This window comes from Ambystoma mexicanum, chromosome 6q (assembly GCF_040938575.1).
Source record: "Ambystoma mexicanum isolate Mex_15411 chromosome 6q, UKY_AmexF1_1, whole genome shotgun sequence".
NCBI classification, from domain to species: Eukaryota; Metazoa; Chordata; class Amphibia; order Caudata; family Ambystomatidae; genus Ambystoma; species Ambystoma mexicanum.
The window spans coordinates 1152757076-1152773667 of record NC_090937.1 but is presented as its reverse complement, the minus strand read 5'-3'; the positions used below and the strand labels follow the sequence as shown (position 1 = coordinate 1152773667).

General features: G+C 46.4%; 1 protein-coding gene across 2 annotated transcripts in view; it reads right to left on the bottom strand.

Moving 5' to 3' along the window:
- BEND4 (BEN domain containing 4) overlaps positions 1-16592 on the bottom strand; it is a 489416-nt gene that overhangs the window by 305960 nt on the left and 166864 nt on the right. For both annotated transcript variants that reach the window (XM_069631743.1, XM_069631744.1), the window contains exon 2: positions 13839-14405. In XM_069631743.1, the coding sequence (XP_069487844.1) occupies positions 13839-14405 (567 nt within the window). The remainder of the gene's footprint in view (positions 1-13838; positions 14406-16592) is intronic.

Here is a 16592-nt window from a genome sequence, read left to right as displayed (position 1 = left end):
CTTGTATTTCTGCCATGATGGCTGCAATGTTCTTCTCGGGGTTACGGACATATAATAGCGTATCGTCAGCATATAATGAGATTAGTTGGGTGGAGCCTTTCATCTTTATCCCCCTATCTGCATGTCTTAGTCTCACCGCAGCTGCCATTGGCTCTATGGTTATGCAAATAGTATGGGCGAGAATGGACACCCCTGCCTAGTACCCCTGCCCAGTAGGAACAATTCGGAGATGGATCGATTAGTTAGTACCCGAGCGCCAGGATCAGAATACAACAGCTTCACGTATCTAATAAAATTGGGGCCTAACCCAAACGCCTCCAGTACAGCTAGGAGATAAACCCATGAGACCGAATCAAAGGCCTTTTCGGCGTCGAGAGATATAGCCACTGCGCTTCTCTCCGGGTCTATTTGTGCCATTATACCAAAAAGTCTACGAAGATTCAGGGCCGTGGACCTTGCAGGGATAAACCTGTTCTGGTCAGGATGGACTAGGGTAGGCACTGCTGGCAGAAGTCAGTTGGCAGGACTTTTGCAATTATTTTAGCATCAGTATTTATAAGTGACAGGGGTCTATAGGACGATACATCTTGTGGTGGTCGCCGAGGCTTAGGGAGCACAGTTATCACAGTCTCTCTCATTGTTGGGGGTAGTATATTACTCTCGAGGGCTTCTTCCCATACCTGCATCAGTATTGGTACTAGTTCTTCGCGGAACTCTTTATAGAATTCGCTGCCTATCCCGTCCGACCCCGGTGCTTTGCCTGATGACAGTCTTTTGATTGCCGCCGTAATTTCCTCAGAGGTTGCAGGCTGGTCCATTGCTAACCGGTCCTCATCTGGGAGTTTTGGCAGGGAGAGTGCCGCAAGGTATGATTTAATTTCAATGTCTGATTTTGTATCCTTGTATACATATAGTTCTTTATAGAATTTAACAAATTCCCTGTTGATCCCCTCCTCCCTCAGGAGTACCTCCCTTTGTGCTGTTTGTATGCTAGTGATCTGATTTGGTTGTTTGTCGTGTTTTAGCAGGTTGGACAGTGTTTTCCCCGCCTTGTTTCCCTTCCCGTATCTACGTGCCCGTATGGGTGCTGCTACATAACGCATTTCTCTAGTGGCCAAGTTGTCAAATTCCTGGAGGTGTGAATGTATTTCAGCCAGTATTCCTTTGTCTTGTGTACGAGTGTAGGCTTCCTCCAATGTATCTAATTTACTTTCAATTTCAGTTAGCTCAGCTCGCAAACCCTTCAGGAGACCAACGGATTTGGATATCAGGACTCCCCCGACCCAGACCTTGAAGGATTCCCACACAGTGGAGTACTTACCAACTGTTCCCACATTATTAGTGAAAAACTCTGCTATTTCGACGTGCAGTGATTCAACCACCCCGGGGTCACCCAGCATACCATTTGACATCCTCCACCTTCTTACGGGTCTGGGGGCATCTCGGAGCGCTACCTCCAACAACATTGGGGAATGATCGGATAACGTGCGGGCAAAATCTCACACATTTTCAGTGCAGCAGTTACAGCAGAGGAAACAAACCAATAATCAATTCTAGACTCAGAGTCGTGAACCAAAGAGTAATACATGTATCTCCTACTACCAGGGTGTAGTTCGAGCCAGGCATCCACCAGTGACAGTTGCGGCAGAATGTGACCCAGGGTCAGGACTGTTTTATTCGGTGCCCTGATAGTTGTCGTGGATCTATCAAGCGTGGGATCCAGGGCCACATTAAAGTCCCCCCCTATATTATAGTGGACACATTGATTGAAGTAATTAACTGATACACATACATATAAAAGGCTGGGTCATCAATATTAGGCCCATATGTGTTAACCAGCAGTAGTCGCTGGCCCGCGACCGCCACCCATACCACAACATATCTACTGAGCTGATCCACGTTTTGGCCTTCCAGCTTGAATCCCACGCTTGGATGAATAAGGGTGATAAACCCTCTGGATTGGGATGAGTATTCAGTATGGAACCTTAATTTGTACCATTTGGGCAGTATGTGCATATTGCTCATTTTTATTGTGTGCGTTTCTTGTAACATTAGGATTTGGGGGCCATGTCTGGCAATACAGTTGCCAATTTTCTTAGCTTTTATCTGATTATTCAGTCCCCGGACGTTCCATGACAGCAGTTGTACCCTCAACCCGTCACCAGTGCATTATAGACAAGTGTTTTGACTATGTCTCGTCTCTTAGGGTTATGACACTCATGCAATATGGGCAGCGCCAGCTTCCGAGCAACCACAAATTTAACAATGAACAAACATTTCACCTCCGTCAACCTCCCACCGGGACATAGCGCCTTCCAGTGGCCATAAACTTCCAATTTATACCATAATAGGTCTGTTTCAGAACAAAAACAAACTCCATACCCTCGTCCCTCCCACCCACCCTCATCATCACCCCCAACTTGACGATGTTTCCACATGAACTTGTGGAATATCCCACGGGTAGCCATGTTGCTTCACATGGCCGCCAACTTCAGCTCCGCTACTCCACTTAACCATAGTTCGTGGGGCCGCCTTTGACAACTAGTTTAACATAACTGCAGTCATAAGGATATGGTAGCTCTTGTATATATTCCTCCAGTGCATGTCTTTAGTCCGCCGGTCGGGGCCTGTTATTCTGTTCCGGTCTGCCCCCTCTGGGAGGCAGGGGTATAGAGGTTTCAATATACGTCATGCCTTCAGCCGGAGATTCAAAAAAGTGTGCTCTTCCTGCATGTTGAATTCTCATCTTGGCCAGAAACATTAAAGCATAAGAGATTTGGCATGCCTTCAGGAGTTTTTTGACTGGCTCATAGGATCTTCTGCTCGCCTGAACCCCGGCGGAAAAGTCTGGGTATATGTGTATCCGGTTTTCTTCATATTGCAGCGTTCCAGCCTCCCTCGCCATCCGCAGGATTGCATCTCTAGCCCTGTAATTAAGGAGTCGGGCAATTATCGTGCGTGGCGGTGCACCAGGCTTAGTTATTGGCGCCAGTGTGTGATGTGCTCTCTCGACTAGGAAGTGATTGTGAGAATGATTCTGACCCAAATAAGGACTTGAGCAATGCTTCAAGTTGCTTTTCCATTTGACCTTTCCCAAAGGATTCCGACACGCCCACTACTCGGATGTTGTTCCTCCTTGATCTCGATTCGAGGTCCGCACATTTATTCTGTAGTTTGGACATAGTCTCTTTAAGCTGGGTGATGTCGCGAACATGGTGTGCAATGGTGTCTTCATTGGTGCTTATTCTGTTTTCGGCTTCCGTGAAACGTGCACTTTCTTTGTCCACTCTGGCCTTCAGGGAGCCAATACTGGCTACTATATCATCCAGCTTAACATTACCTGCGAGGAATCCATTTTGCACTTTTGTTGTCAGCCTGTCTTCTCGTTTCCCAATTTCAGGCTCCGCGGTCTCCGTAGGACTAGTGTGCAATTCCGCAGTGGTAGTTTGGTTCTGACTGGTGGTGTAGGTATCCATTGGGCCTTTCTTTTTTTTGCCGGGGTCTTTGCCGCTTTTCCTGATTTGTGTGGTTCCCCCATAATAATATAGTGGTATATGATGTTGCAGTTTCCTCAATGGTCGAGTCAAGCCCAATGGTTAGGCTGTCACACTCCTGCGCAATTTCAACTCGACCCCTATATATTGTCTCTGTAAAGGATTAGGAAAGGGTTCTCAGATTGGGGGTGTTATGTTTGCGCAATCATCCGGATGTAGTTCTTCAACACGTGGTTGTCACGAGAGGACTGTGTCCTTCCACGTATTGTATTGCAGCACTGTTTAGTTTATATTAACTAATAATGTTATGTCCTTTCACAAGTTTACACAGCTTCCAGTGTTTGCCCAATAACTGCTGTGGGTCTGCCGCCCGCTTGCAGGCCTGCCGTTCAGGGGGTTATGCCTTCAAAAACTTAGAACGTCAGGAGACAGCATCCCCAGCGTGCAGTGTTGCATTCATGCACTCATACGTTGTTGTGTGTTCAGAACGTGGTTTCACAGTCTATGTTTGCCAGCAGGGCACAACCTATGTGCGAGTAGTCACAATCTCCCGTGTGTGGCTGAGCAAAGAGGAGCCTCCCTGGCCTGTAGTATTTCACTCATACGGTCATTCAAAGTTAGCCATACAGAACATGATGGCTGGGGCCCCGGCACTCTGGAGCCACGTGTGTCATGTGGGGCACTCCGCGTGCGCACCCCCACCACCAGCAGCAGGACCGCCGGGCAGACCAAGCGAGAGCTACGCCACGGTGCAAGCCCACCGCCCTGTGACAGCCAACCGTGCCACACGCGGCACCACTCCCCCTCCGCCACCCCTATGGCCCTCTTACTTGATGTTATGCGGCATGTGGTGAGCCAGTTCCAGGCCCTTCCATGTTGCAGGGATATATCACTCTATAACCTCTTTGGGGTTCTCTCACGATAGGGATCCTTCCCTCGATATGGTGCTCAGGAGGATCAGAGGGCGTTATCCATACTCCGGCGGCGGGAGCACAACGCGAGCCCCGGCCCAACCAGGAGGTCTGCTGGCCCACCTCTGTTTTGGTCACCTTTTCCGCACCCGCGACTCAGTTGAATGCATAGGACTCTGGGCTCTGGGCGCGAGTCGTAGGACCAGGCTCCACCCATCTGCGGCCTTCTGTCTCTCTGCATCCCCGGCTCCTGGGTGGCTCCTAGCGGTTCTCCCAGCCGGATCACGTCAGCCACGTATGTCGGCTGATGTTTCAACAGCCACAAATTTGGCAAACTTAATCGCTGCTTTTTAGGATTTCCACTGTATGAGCACGGGTATTTGGGCCGTCAGCAAATCTGTTTTTCAGCTCTGCAGGCGGCTCTTAAAAGTTTAACTCGGCTCAGGATGTTTCAGTAGAGGGGGCGCTCTCAGAATCAGGCAGCCATTCCTTCTGTGCGCAACAGCACCTCCTGCTCCAGGATATTAAAAAAGGCGTCTCGGATTGAGTACCGTGGAACGGCCAGGGACAAAACCAGATTGGTTTGGATGTTTAATGTGTCCTATGTAAGGGGATAATCGTAATGCTAGTACCTTGGCAAATATTTTTATGTCAGAGTTTATGAGGGAGAGGGGACGGTAGGAGCCGCGCTGATCAGGCGTTTATTGGGTTTAAGTAATACTGTAATCACGGCTTCTCGTAGTGTGGGGGGGTATCCCTGAAGTGCAGGCTTCTTTCCATAGGGCGGTTAATTTGGGAATGAGGTAGGACTTGAAGTGCTTAGAAAACTCCATTGTAAGGCCATCTGGGCAAGGGCCTTTACCGGATGGGAGGGCTTCGATGGCTTGGGATATCTCCTCAGGGTTTATGGGGCAATCAAGGTTTTCCCTGGCTTCTTCGGACAGAACAGATAGCGGAAAGTTATCTAAGAATATATCTATGTCTGGGATGGTCGCCACATCTGAGTTGGCATACAGCATAGAGTAAAAGGAGTGGAACACTTGGTTCACCTCTGATGTGGTATGGACTAGCGTCCCAGACATGTCTTGCACAAATGGGATACGATGATTACCCTTTGCTTGTCGCACCAACCTGTCCAGCAGCTTGCCAGGGCGTTCGCCCTCACCATACTTGCTCGCCAAGCCCGGGTTGTCCAGGAACTTCAATTCCCTATCTGCATCTACCCGGAATCTGTCATGTTTGGGCAGGGGTCGAAGTGTACGAAAAGAAGTAGTGGAACTATGTTCCCTGCTGGCCTGCACCCCCTCCCCACAAACCCCATCGCCACACCCTCTCCCACACACAATACAAACCCCCAAACACTAGCACCTGCTGTTTAAGGGAACAATCAGTGCATTGCACTAAAAGTGCAAGCTGTAACGACTTCCTACACTTTTATTTTAAAACAAAACCATTCCTGAATGGTTTCTTTTTAAAATAAAAGTATAGGAGCTATAAAACGTGATTTTAAAAAGTAGAGGAGCACCGCTCCCGACCGCTCCCGCTCACTTCGACCACTGTGTTTGGGCTCAGATGCATATGCCTGCTCCAGACAGAGCAGCTTGGTTTAGCTGGTGTGGATATCCCTTCATATTGTTTTGAGTAGCCCTGATTCCGTAACTAGGGTTATGCCACTTACGTATTCCTTGATGGCTTCCCAGAGCGTTGCATGCTTATCAACGGAACCAGTGTTTGTCTCAAAGTATTCATCAACTCGCCTCTCCATTTCAGTCCTAAACACAGGGTCTAGTAATGATTGCGGCTTAAATCTCCACTTCCTTCTTGTTTTCAGTGTGTCTCCGAGTGTCAATCTTAGTGTAACTGGTGAGTGGTCAGAGAATGTTCTGGGTAATATGTTGGCCTCATTAAGGTGACTCACAAGTGTGTTAGATACCCACCACATATCTATCTGGGAATGGGAGTTGTGTACTGTGGAGTAGTAAGAATATTGACGTGATGCTGGGTTGAGTACCCTCCAGGCGTCCACCATTCCCATTTCATACAGGCACCTTTGTAACACCTGGGCAGCTTTGGTCAGTTGCCGGGATATGGATCCTGACAAAACGGGCACTAAGGAGTTGGTAAGGATTCCAATCGGCGTCACACACTGGACCAGGATACTTGGCCTTGGCTGGGATGTGGTGCTCAATAGGAATGCTTTTTTTAAAAGTTTCAATGAATTCAAATTGAGCAGATACCCGACCCGTCTCACACCCCCTTTTACAAATACCCCAGGTCACAACAGACCTGGAACCAGGCCGGTTTTTGAAAAATACTATATTTATTTATTTTTGAAAATTCACAAAAATCACACAAATTTTAATATTGGGCAGCAATCACCAATGGGGTGATAATTATAATGGGAATGGAAGCAATGCACTTGATTACCTTCTAGTAGAACATATCCAAAGCAGAATTGAATAGGAGCACTTTTTGAATTAGGATAGATAGCGCCCAAGTTAAGGTCCCCCCCACCCTGCAATGTTCCCTCAACCATCAACCCAAGAGGAAGCAAACAAAATCAAAATCCGTCCTTCCCTCCAAAATAAGAGAGATTTTTAAACCCCTTAAAAAAACCTAAAATGACACTCGGATTTTGATAAAGAATTAATTATATGTGTTTTGAAATAATGCTGTGCATATGTTTTATCACAGTATCAGGGTTGTTATATCACTAGCAACCATAAGGTAAGGTATCACAAAAGCATACAGTTCACAAAACAGATTTGAAATTGAAACCCCAGTGCAGTCAAATCACACGTTGGAAAGTTGCATTTTTACACAGAAGCAGTTTTAAATGCAAAAACGTTTTTTAAAGAAAAAACGGGTGAAAAACACTGAATTGGAATGTGGTTTTTGGGCTGGGGGATAGATATATATCAAAGGGACAATATCAAAGTGAAAGGTCTCATCCTTGGAAAAACGTTCCGCCAGGGGTTCTAAATTCAGGGCGAAGAGTAAAGGGGAGAGGGAACAACACTGTCTAGTACCCCTTTGCAGGGGAAACAGTTCAGAAGAAAGCCCATTGTCTGTTACCTGAGCTTTAGGGTCCTTATACAATGCCATTACTCCCTCATACCAGAGAGAATTCCGGCCCACTCCGTGGAGGACTGCCTTAAGAAAATGCCACTCTGACCTGCCGGTGTGTATCGCCTCTGAAGTACTGCAGTTCCCGGAGCGCTGCATCCCTCACGGGATTCTCAGGCCGGCGCCTCCTCCTATCTCCAGGCCTCTGGTCGCGTTCATGAGGAAAGCCCTCAATGAGCCTGGCAGGGCCACAGAGTCACTCTCCCCAGCTGTCCGGGCTCCAAAACCCCTGCGCCTTAAATCAATGGCACAGTATCACCGAAGTGTCTCCCATCTAGCTGGGTCACCTTGCTTGATCCTCCAGTCAGCATCCGCCTATCTCAGAGGCGCTCTGTGCTTCCTTCTGCAGCACTCTGTTGGAGTCCGTCATCCGATGCTGGATGTCTGCTCTCGCGTTGATCCAGCTGGCTCCAGCGCATGCCCATATTAACTGCCGTTTCCATGTCATGCCAGAAGTTACCCAGTGTTTCTCTCAGAATATAGTACTCTTGAACATGGGAGAGGGATCAAACTGCTCCCGATAACTTCACACACAACCACATATCCTCCAGTTATCAGTCTGAATGTGTTTGGTTGGGGGCCTTTTCATGCGATTTGGTTTGTGGGTGAAGGGGAAGACATAAGAGGGAGATAACAACTCTCTGAAAGCTTTGTGAAAAGCAAAGAGAAACACTCCAAGTGGACTTATACTCTTGCGTAGTACATGCGTGAGCATCCTTCTTTAACTGCCCTTATGGTGTGAAAGACTTCTGATGGAAAGGTGAATGATTCCACACCAAAAGGAAGCATCCTTGATGGTAAAACGGTGGCTTGTGTAGTCACTTGCCCTCTGAGAAATTAGAACAGCAAGGAATTTTGGGTCTTTCCTTGCTGGCCATGGTGATGTGACAAGATCTGCCCGACAGGAGGTGGATGTAGGAACCAGTGAGGAGTTCCAATGAAGTTGGAGTTCAAGAAATGTGGGCAAAGCCATGAATATTACAGGAGCAAAGACGGTGCAGGGGAGAGCGGGCGATATTGAAAGAGAAGTCATAAGCAGGAGAGAGGACAAAACTGGTATCATACACAGATGGCACGAGAGCTGGAAGCAGCTGAGGGGACTATGAACGCCAGACGCTGTAACCATGCGGAGGTGCTGAAATGTTTCATGACCGTTAGATGTCAGAGTTCCTGAAAACCAGACAGAACGTATCAATAAGAACGCTTTGGATTTTTGTATCCAACTCTATTTATTTTCAGAAATAGCGGCAGAATTAGTATGCAACTGGACCGGATGATGAACTCCAGGTGCATAGAAGAAGGAAGCACTACAATCACGACGCTTCTAGATAGATGAGATTATGCAGAGATTTAGCAGACTTAGTCCACCTATCTGCCTATCAAATTCAGGAATAGTCATCAGATTAGATTTAAACAGTGCTAGAACTATATTACCCCTGTAAAATGTTGAGCCCTGCTTTAAATTGACCTCCAGATTGCTATTCCTGCTGGTTACTAGGGGTTGATTGCACCTATCTCGGGACATGCTCTCAAGAGGGTTATTGATGTTGGAGCAGGAGTTATCAACATAGGCTAAAGAGGGAATATGGCAATTTAGTCTTCAATTTTAGGGATGTTTCTTTTGAGGTATCTAAAGGAGGTAAGTAAAAGAGCTGATATGCTAACAGGTATGTCACCCATGGTTGCAAGAGATGGGACTCAGAACAAATGACTAAGGGACAAGAGGTTTTGGCTACATTTGCTCTCCAGCAATAAAACCTCACCACAAGATGACCAAACAAAAACCCTAGCTCACAAGGAATACAAGGATCGGACCATATGTTTGTTTTAGATTACCCACTCTGGCACAGCCTGTGGTTTCATACCACGCAGAAGGCCTAACAGAAAAACAAGGAAAAGTTGTTTCTTTAAGAGTTTATTTTTCATACATCTTAGTCAGACTAAGCATCCATCATTGGATGAGAACACTTTCAGGTAGGAGAGTATGCCAAAGACCATATCCGCGACTCAGTAGGGTAAGTCAAGAACAAGTTGAGGTGATAATAAAGTTGGGAGCGATAAAAGGATCATGTAATGAGTGTGCCGCCCCAATCTTCCTTGCCCCAAAACCTAACTAGTCAAGGAGGTTTTATATAAATTTACAGAAAGAGAATTTTACACCTATTCTATGTCTGCATGAAGGAGTTAGTACGCGGTTGGGGCTGTCCAAATATACTCCTACCTTAGACCTCTGTGGTAGATATGACTGAACAAGTGACACAAAATAACATCTTAAAAACTTTAATAATGTGGTGAGGATGGGGTTTGGATAAGTACCTATACGTACCAGGGGTTTATATAAAAGTACAAAAGGTTACATTTAAATAAAGAGTATCAAGGGGAATTAGATTAGGCTCTACTACCTAATAAGAATACTGTTGCTCCTCTGAAACTTCAATCAATCAAATGTAAGGGAGACAGTGCCCAAAACACCTCATAATTCACAAATGTCTATTGGAAAAAGCACCCAGCCCACTTTTGCCTTTTATACAGTTACTGTGATATAGCTAATCCATCCATGGGAGGGGTGTCTGGCATACTTCTATCTAGAAATCCCAATCTCTTCAGAAGGGATATAATGCCAAGACACTTCTAAGTGTCACACATGGCCTCAGGCACACATCAACTATCAAAGACAGTTCAGGGGGTTTTCATTAAATACTTACAAAGGTCTCACTAAGGGTCGTTCCACTCTCTCGCATCTACTGTGAGCATGGACTTCTCTAGCCCAGGCATCCCTATATCCCAGGGTGCTCACTAAAATTCGGTAACCCCTACTATCTAAAATTACAGCTGACTTCTGCTCAAGGCCTAAAGGCAAGCTCCTTATCTCACTAACACCCTCCAAGGTCAATGTAGGTGGATCCTAACCTGGGTTCCACAGTATGAATTTTTTAAAACATTGGCCCCTTCCAGTCACCCAGGTCTCACTCGGTCTTAATCTCTCACATACGTGTGTTCCTTGCCCTGGTGTTCAGTCATTCCTTTGCCTTTCTTTTACTCGCCTCCTTTCACTTCCTCCCACTCACTCCCTCCCTCTTTCTCTCCCTCTGCTACTCTCTCCTCCCGGCTCCGCTACGCTCCCCTACCCGCTCTACTACTCTCCCCTCCACCTCTGCTTCTCTCAGTCATCTTCCTTTCACTTACTCATCCACGTCGCTCACTCAGTCTCACTTAATCCCCTACCCTCGCACTTAATCACACTCCACCCCTTTTCTCACCCGTCACACACTTTCACATCCAAGTACCCCTTGATCTCTTGAGAACACATAAAACCCTTTTTAAACTCCACTCCCTTTTCGACAACGGTTCTTCGGGTAACCCGCAAAGGTGCCCTGCTTCAATCCAGTTCTGTTTCTGAGGTCGGGTGCTTAGCGGCGTGAGCTTCTGCACTGCTGGTCGCTGTCGAGCGCCCCTCTGCTATCTGGCGGTTCGCCGGCTCTTTCGTTGGTGAGCGGTTTACTTCTTTCTTTGTCACAAGGGATTCTGTTCTTAGCAAGCCTAGGATGCAAAAGAGGAAACACTGGCTAGCTTGTGGTTCAGTAGTTAGGTGTTGATCTAAGGTGGTACTTAACAGTTGTAAAATTGCTCTTAAAGAGGGGGCAGAGACTGCGGCCTGCCCAACTCCCTCACCACCCCCTGTGGGGCAGGACTAGCTCTGGCAAGCACCCTGGTAAGCCTCCTGCCCGGGGCTGAGATGGATCCTCACCACCCCTGTAACACTGTTAAGTCCCTGACCCTGTCACAAAGGTCTTTAGTGCCAAGCTCTATTTAAAGCAGTGGTATTCAAACCTCTTTATGCTGAGCCCCCCCTTGACTGAAAAGGTTGTTGCTGAGCCCCCACCTTGAGTAAAAATATTGCTGCTGGGCCACCTTAGATGCTTGTATTTCCTATTCAAATCAATCACTCTAGTCCTTTTGGAAGAGCATCATGCCCCCTCTGTACACCCTTTGACGACCCCCAGATGGGCTAGCCCGACACTTTGAAGACCACTGCTTTAAAGGAATGTGAGACACTGCTTGCTCTGCCACAACCTCAGGATATAATGCCCAGCTCCCTTTTACAGTCACAGATATTCTCACCCTCTGTCGTGTCCCCCCCTCCTGGGCCATGCTCATCTATTCTCTTTTGGGAGGTCCAGGTCTCGCAAGATTCCTCTGCAGCTTCTCTAGGGTCCTTGGACTTCTAACGTGACCCCCCTGGATCTCTTGGTCTCTCACCTCTCTTGGGTTTTTAGAGCTCCCAGGCCTCTCAGCAGTGGCAGGCCTCCAAGCTCTTTTAGCTCTCCAAATTGCTACACTCCTCTTGATCCACATCCTACAGCACTCTGAGCATTCATTGTGGAAGGCAGTTGTTTCGTGGCACTGATCTCATTGGCCATGATACTTTGTAGCTCCACACTAGGGATGGAAGACTTTGAAAGGCCTGGTGACCATTTTGGATTGCCACCATATGTTTTGTGTTTGTTTGTCTGGCAGCCCATTTTCTAATTGCCCAGCATGCTGTGTGTTTTCTGGGTAGTAAGGGGTGATATGAGGGCTTGGACACCTTGTGCTCTTTTCTATCCTTTTCCTAGTGATTTTTGCTTTGGGTTGCTCATGTGCGTTGGAGGTCTGTGTAAGGATTTTATTGTGAAAGTTCTGCTGCTAAATGGGTGAAAGGGAAGTGGGGTGTCTCTCCATTTTGGTTTCCCAGGTAATTGAATGAGGGGTTTGCACAAATGTGGCACACCCATTGTCTGGCATATCCCAGGGAAAAGGGAAAGTGGTCCCATTTAGGTACATGGGGAGTTTCTCTGCTGTGTGAGGAGTTGCAGGGATGTGACATTCCCGGGGTCAAAGGATGTCTTGACAGGGTCTTGGGGTGACTTGACCTGACCTCAGGGAACAGGGAACATGTTATCACTGAAGAAGTGCATGGCGAGTTACAAATTCCTATACATGTCTACCTTCTCTGAATCACCATGTTCTGTATGGGAGGGGAGGGGCAGAGGAGTACATTGGGACATGGTCAGGACAGGACTCTGCCACACCTCACAAAAGAGTATTGGTAGGTGCCACTCCATCTTTAGGATATACAGAAGTATAACTTGTATAACTATACAGACTAGTATAACTATACAGAAGCTACAATTAACTCGTAAATGCCTCTGTGATAACCATGCCCCCGCTTCCCCATCAGCTGAGCTCCATGTTTTATGTTTTTTATTGTCTGTCCTTGTTGCGCCCATATGCTTCTGGGTTCTGAGGAGCGCGTTACAAATTTGTAAAGATAAAATAACTTTGTCATGCTACAAGTCTTTTCCACAGCTTTTTGTACTAACATTCAGACTAGATGGGTCACTGACAACCTTCTAATGGCTGATGGACCATCAAAACAGAATGTGCCAGCTACTACCGTGATGATGTAACTTTCCAGTCTTACATGCAAATGCTACTGAAAGCACCTAAGATTTGACTGCTGTGCCCTCATGGATGTGGGTCTAATGGTCAACCTAAGCAACTGTTCCCCGACTACATCATCAGCAAAATACTAAGGATATCAGTTTGGAAAAGCATTGATAAAGCCTCTGGTCAAAAAGGTACAGGCCATACAATCCTTTTAGGCCTGGATTGGTTTCTGTCGTTTACTCCCCAGTTTCCACCAAAGCCAATGTCTTAAACAACATACTGCTGAACAAACACATTTCCCACTAAAACAATATAAAGCTGCCGTTAATGCCTACCAAGACCTGAAGTGTGCATTATGTCATCAACCAGTATGGATAGCACCAGATTTCAGTCAGCCATTTACCGTCTAAACCAATTCATCAAGGGAAGGTATGGATGCGATGCTATCGCAAATCTGAGATGGAGAGGGGAAGCCAGTCTTATTGAACAGCCTACAACTATTTCTATCCACAACTCATTCCACCATCATGCAGGAGTGTTTGGCCTCCAAGTGGTATGTCACGGCTCTAAGCTATTAAGTACAAGTTCCTATTGTCTTCTAAAGGTGACAGGACTGTGACTGACATCGAATTGAGAACAACTGTGGCAGCTCAACAGACAGACAGATTTCTGTACCACCTGTCAAATCTTGTAAATAACAAAGTTTTGAACTCTCCTCTTTTGTCTGCAACTTTTAATTTGAGAAATTGCACATGGTAACGCCTCATTCCATGTGGCACAACGTACACTCATGCGACACTTTGAACATGTGCCTATGTATGTAGTAAACTAGGCAAAGAAAAAAGATAAGTTATTTTAGAAAAAAAACACAATCTACCTGGAACGCTCTCCAGTTTTCTCCGAAGTTCCTCGTTTTCCTGTTGCAGAGAAATGACCTCTTGCTCCAGCTCTTGACATCGAGGACAGTACCCTTCCTCTTCATCCTCATCATCCTCCTCAAGAAGAGTAGAGGAAGAGGGATGGCCATGTGATTCAGAGGTTGCTGGTGATGTCCATCCAGCCAGTGGGTGCACTGGAGATGTTGAGCCAGGGTCTGCATCTGACAAATGCCCATACTCATTTATCGAAGAGATATTATCAGATGGAATATTTCCTGCAAGTAGGTAGTTTTGCAGAGATTCCGTAAAGACCCTAAGGAAGGCAGAGGTTTGTTGTTTCTTCTGTATGTACTGCATCTCTATGCCTACACCATTTGAAGTCTGGTGTTGCAGCCCATTCCCACGGTGGCATTGCTCTGGTCTTTCATTGTAGCCAGTGGCTTCCTGTTTTATACTAGAAATCAATGACTGGGAATGGTTAGAGTCCAGCAGTTTTCCACCACAATTCAGAAGGCCAAGAACTCGGCTGCACTGTTGGGCAAAGGCATCGAGGATCATACGACTTTCTAAAAGAGAAAGAAAAGATACGCAATTCAAACAGAGGACAAGTTCTTAGGATCCATATCGGCTAAGATAAAAAAGAAAAATCATTGAATTTCATGATCGCCATACTTTGCTTGTAAGAGTGGTGCATCAACAGGTTATGTCTACTATCACTGGTATTTTTTCTGACAGGCATGTAGATTTTTTTCTAGTAAACCAGGGGCCTGAAACCTTTGGCTCCCCAGATGTTTTGGGTTACAAGTACCACCGTCTCAAACCAGCATAGACAATGGTGAAAAAACATTGGGACTCCCACTGCAAAACATCTGGAGGGCCTCAGATTGAAGACCCCTGTAATAAATATGTGCTTTAATGTGGTTATTCAAGAAATGCCTTGCTACTTTGAATCAAATTGAGCTCTTAATAAAATTAGAAGCTTGAATAAGGTAGGCGGGTCCTTGCACAATAAAAAACAATGCAAAGATGACACTATACATCCTGCCAAGTACAATACATAGAAAAGGAGTGACAGGTACATTAGTATTATCACTGTTAAACCCATAAATACTCTAGTAATTTCACCCCATCAAAAGCAACAGAAAAATAGGGGCAACAAATTCTCAAGCCTTATGGCAGTTAGTCTCAACATAATGTCATGGGGGTCATTACAACTTTCCCGCTACCCTGCTGGTAATTCCACCAGGATAACAGGAAAGCTGCATTATCGTCTCCGCCACCCGATATCCCGTTATTACCAAGATATTACGGGTGACGTAGTGACGGTAAGTTCCCATCCCATGGAGTGATACGACTCCATGGGATGGGAAATACTGAACCATCATCACTGGCTTAACCGGTAACAGTGATTCAGTTATTTATCTGCCAGTGGGGGCCTGATCTACCGGCAGGTCAGGCCTGCCAGGAGATCCGTAGCCCCCACGGCATACTTGCACTTTGCCGGCCCGTGAAAAATACTGGTGCTGGAATTACCACCATTTATTCTGGATCGGCAAAGTTGTAATGATGCCCATTGTCACCTTCGGAAGTAGGTCAACAAATAATCAACAGAAACACTGGGCATCAAATCATATCCCGGCTGCTGCATATCATACACACTTGAATCCACTTGTTACAAAACAATGCCTCCATGATCTCCCAAACTATAGCATTTCCGGGTGGATTGCTTAGCATTACTATTATTATTATTATTATTATGAGGGTATTTATTGCGCGTGCACCTAGCTTCAGGAAGCAATGGAGCGCTTTACAATCATAGAGGGAAGAACAGAGTGAGGGAAGCAGAGAAAAAGGGATTGGTATGCTAACAGTTTCATGTAATATAAAGTGGTCTTAAATAAGGCACCTACAAGAAGGGGATGTTGAGGCGTTGGTGAGATGAGGGAGAGGAAGATGAAAACCCTGAGGAGTTGAAGTGTCCATACTGGAAGTAGCGCAGTCACCCTAGATGCTGGTATGATACTATGAGTTGTGGCATGTGTCACTTGGGCATATGTATTTTTTATCCAGAGGCGAAAGCCAAAGATCAATCAACTGCAAGTCAGCGCTGCAAAATAGGGTGTCATAGATCTAATGTCAATGTTTTATTTTTAGGCCGATTGCTACCGTGTGGGAGGTAGACTGGATCAGGGTCCGAAGACAGGCAACAAAAGACTGACTTTGCAGGACCCAGCCTGTGAAGGCCACCCCCACAAGGATGGTCTTTTGTTCCCAGCTCTTCTCCTATTCCTTTTGTTCATATCCAGATCCAACGCCCACAAGGGGGGCACACTTACCAACTACGAGAGTGACATGGCCACGTAAGGGTCACGTAACGTGGTGACGTCACAAGTGGGGATGTCAGGGCTGAGAGGAGGTGTGCACAGTGTAGTAGATGTCAGGGAGCTGGTGCGGTGTAGAAACGTACACGAGCAAGCGACTTGGGGTCAAATGGTAGGGTGCATGGCACTTATATGGGGCAAGTAGCAGAGCTGAAAGGTGGGGTCTTTGGGTCATATGTAGAGGCAGTGTTGCGCTTGTTAGGTAGCGGGTGTATGAGCAATATATGAAAAACAGGGCAGCCATTTTTGTGTAGGCCCACAAAAGAAATGCATTCTCAGCCAGCCATATTAAAGGCTGCAAGTTTCATTTTTTAGCTGTGTTTTATTTCTGCAGAGTGTGCAGATAGCTAGATGTCAGACAATATCCAACCA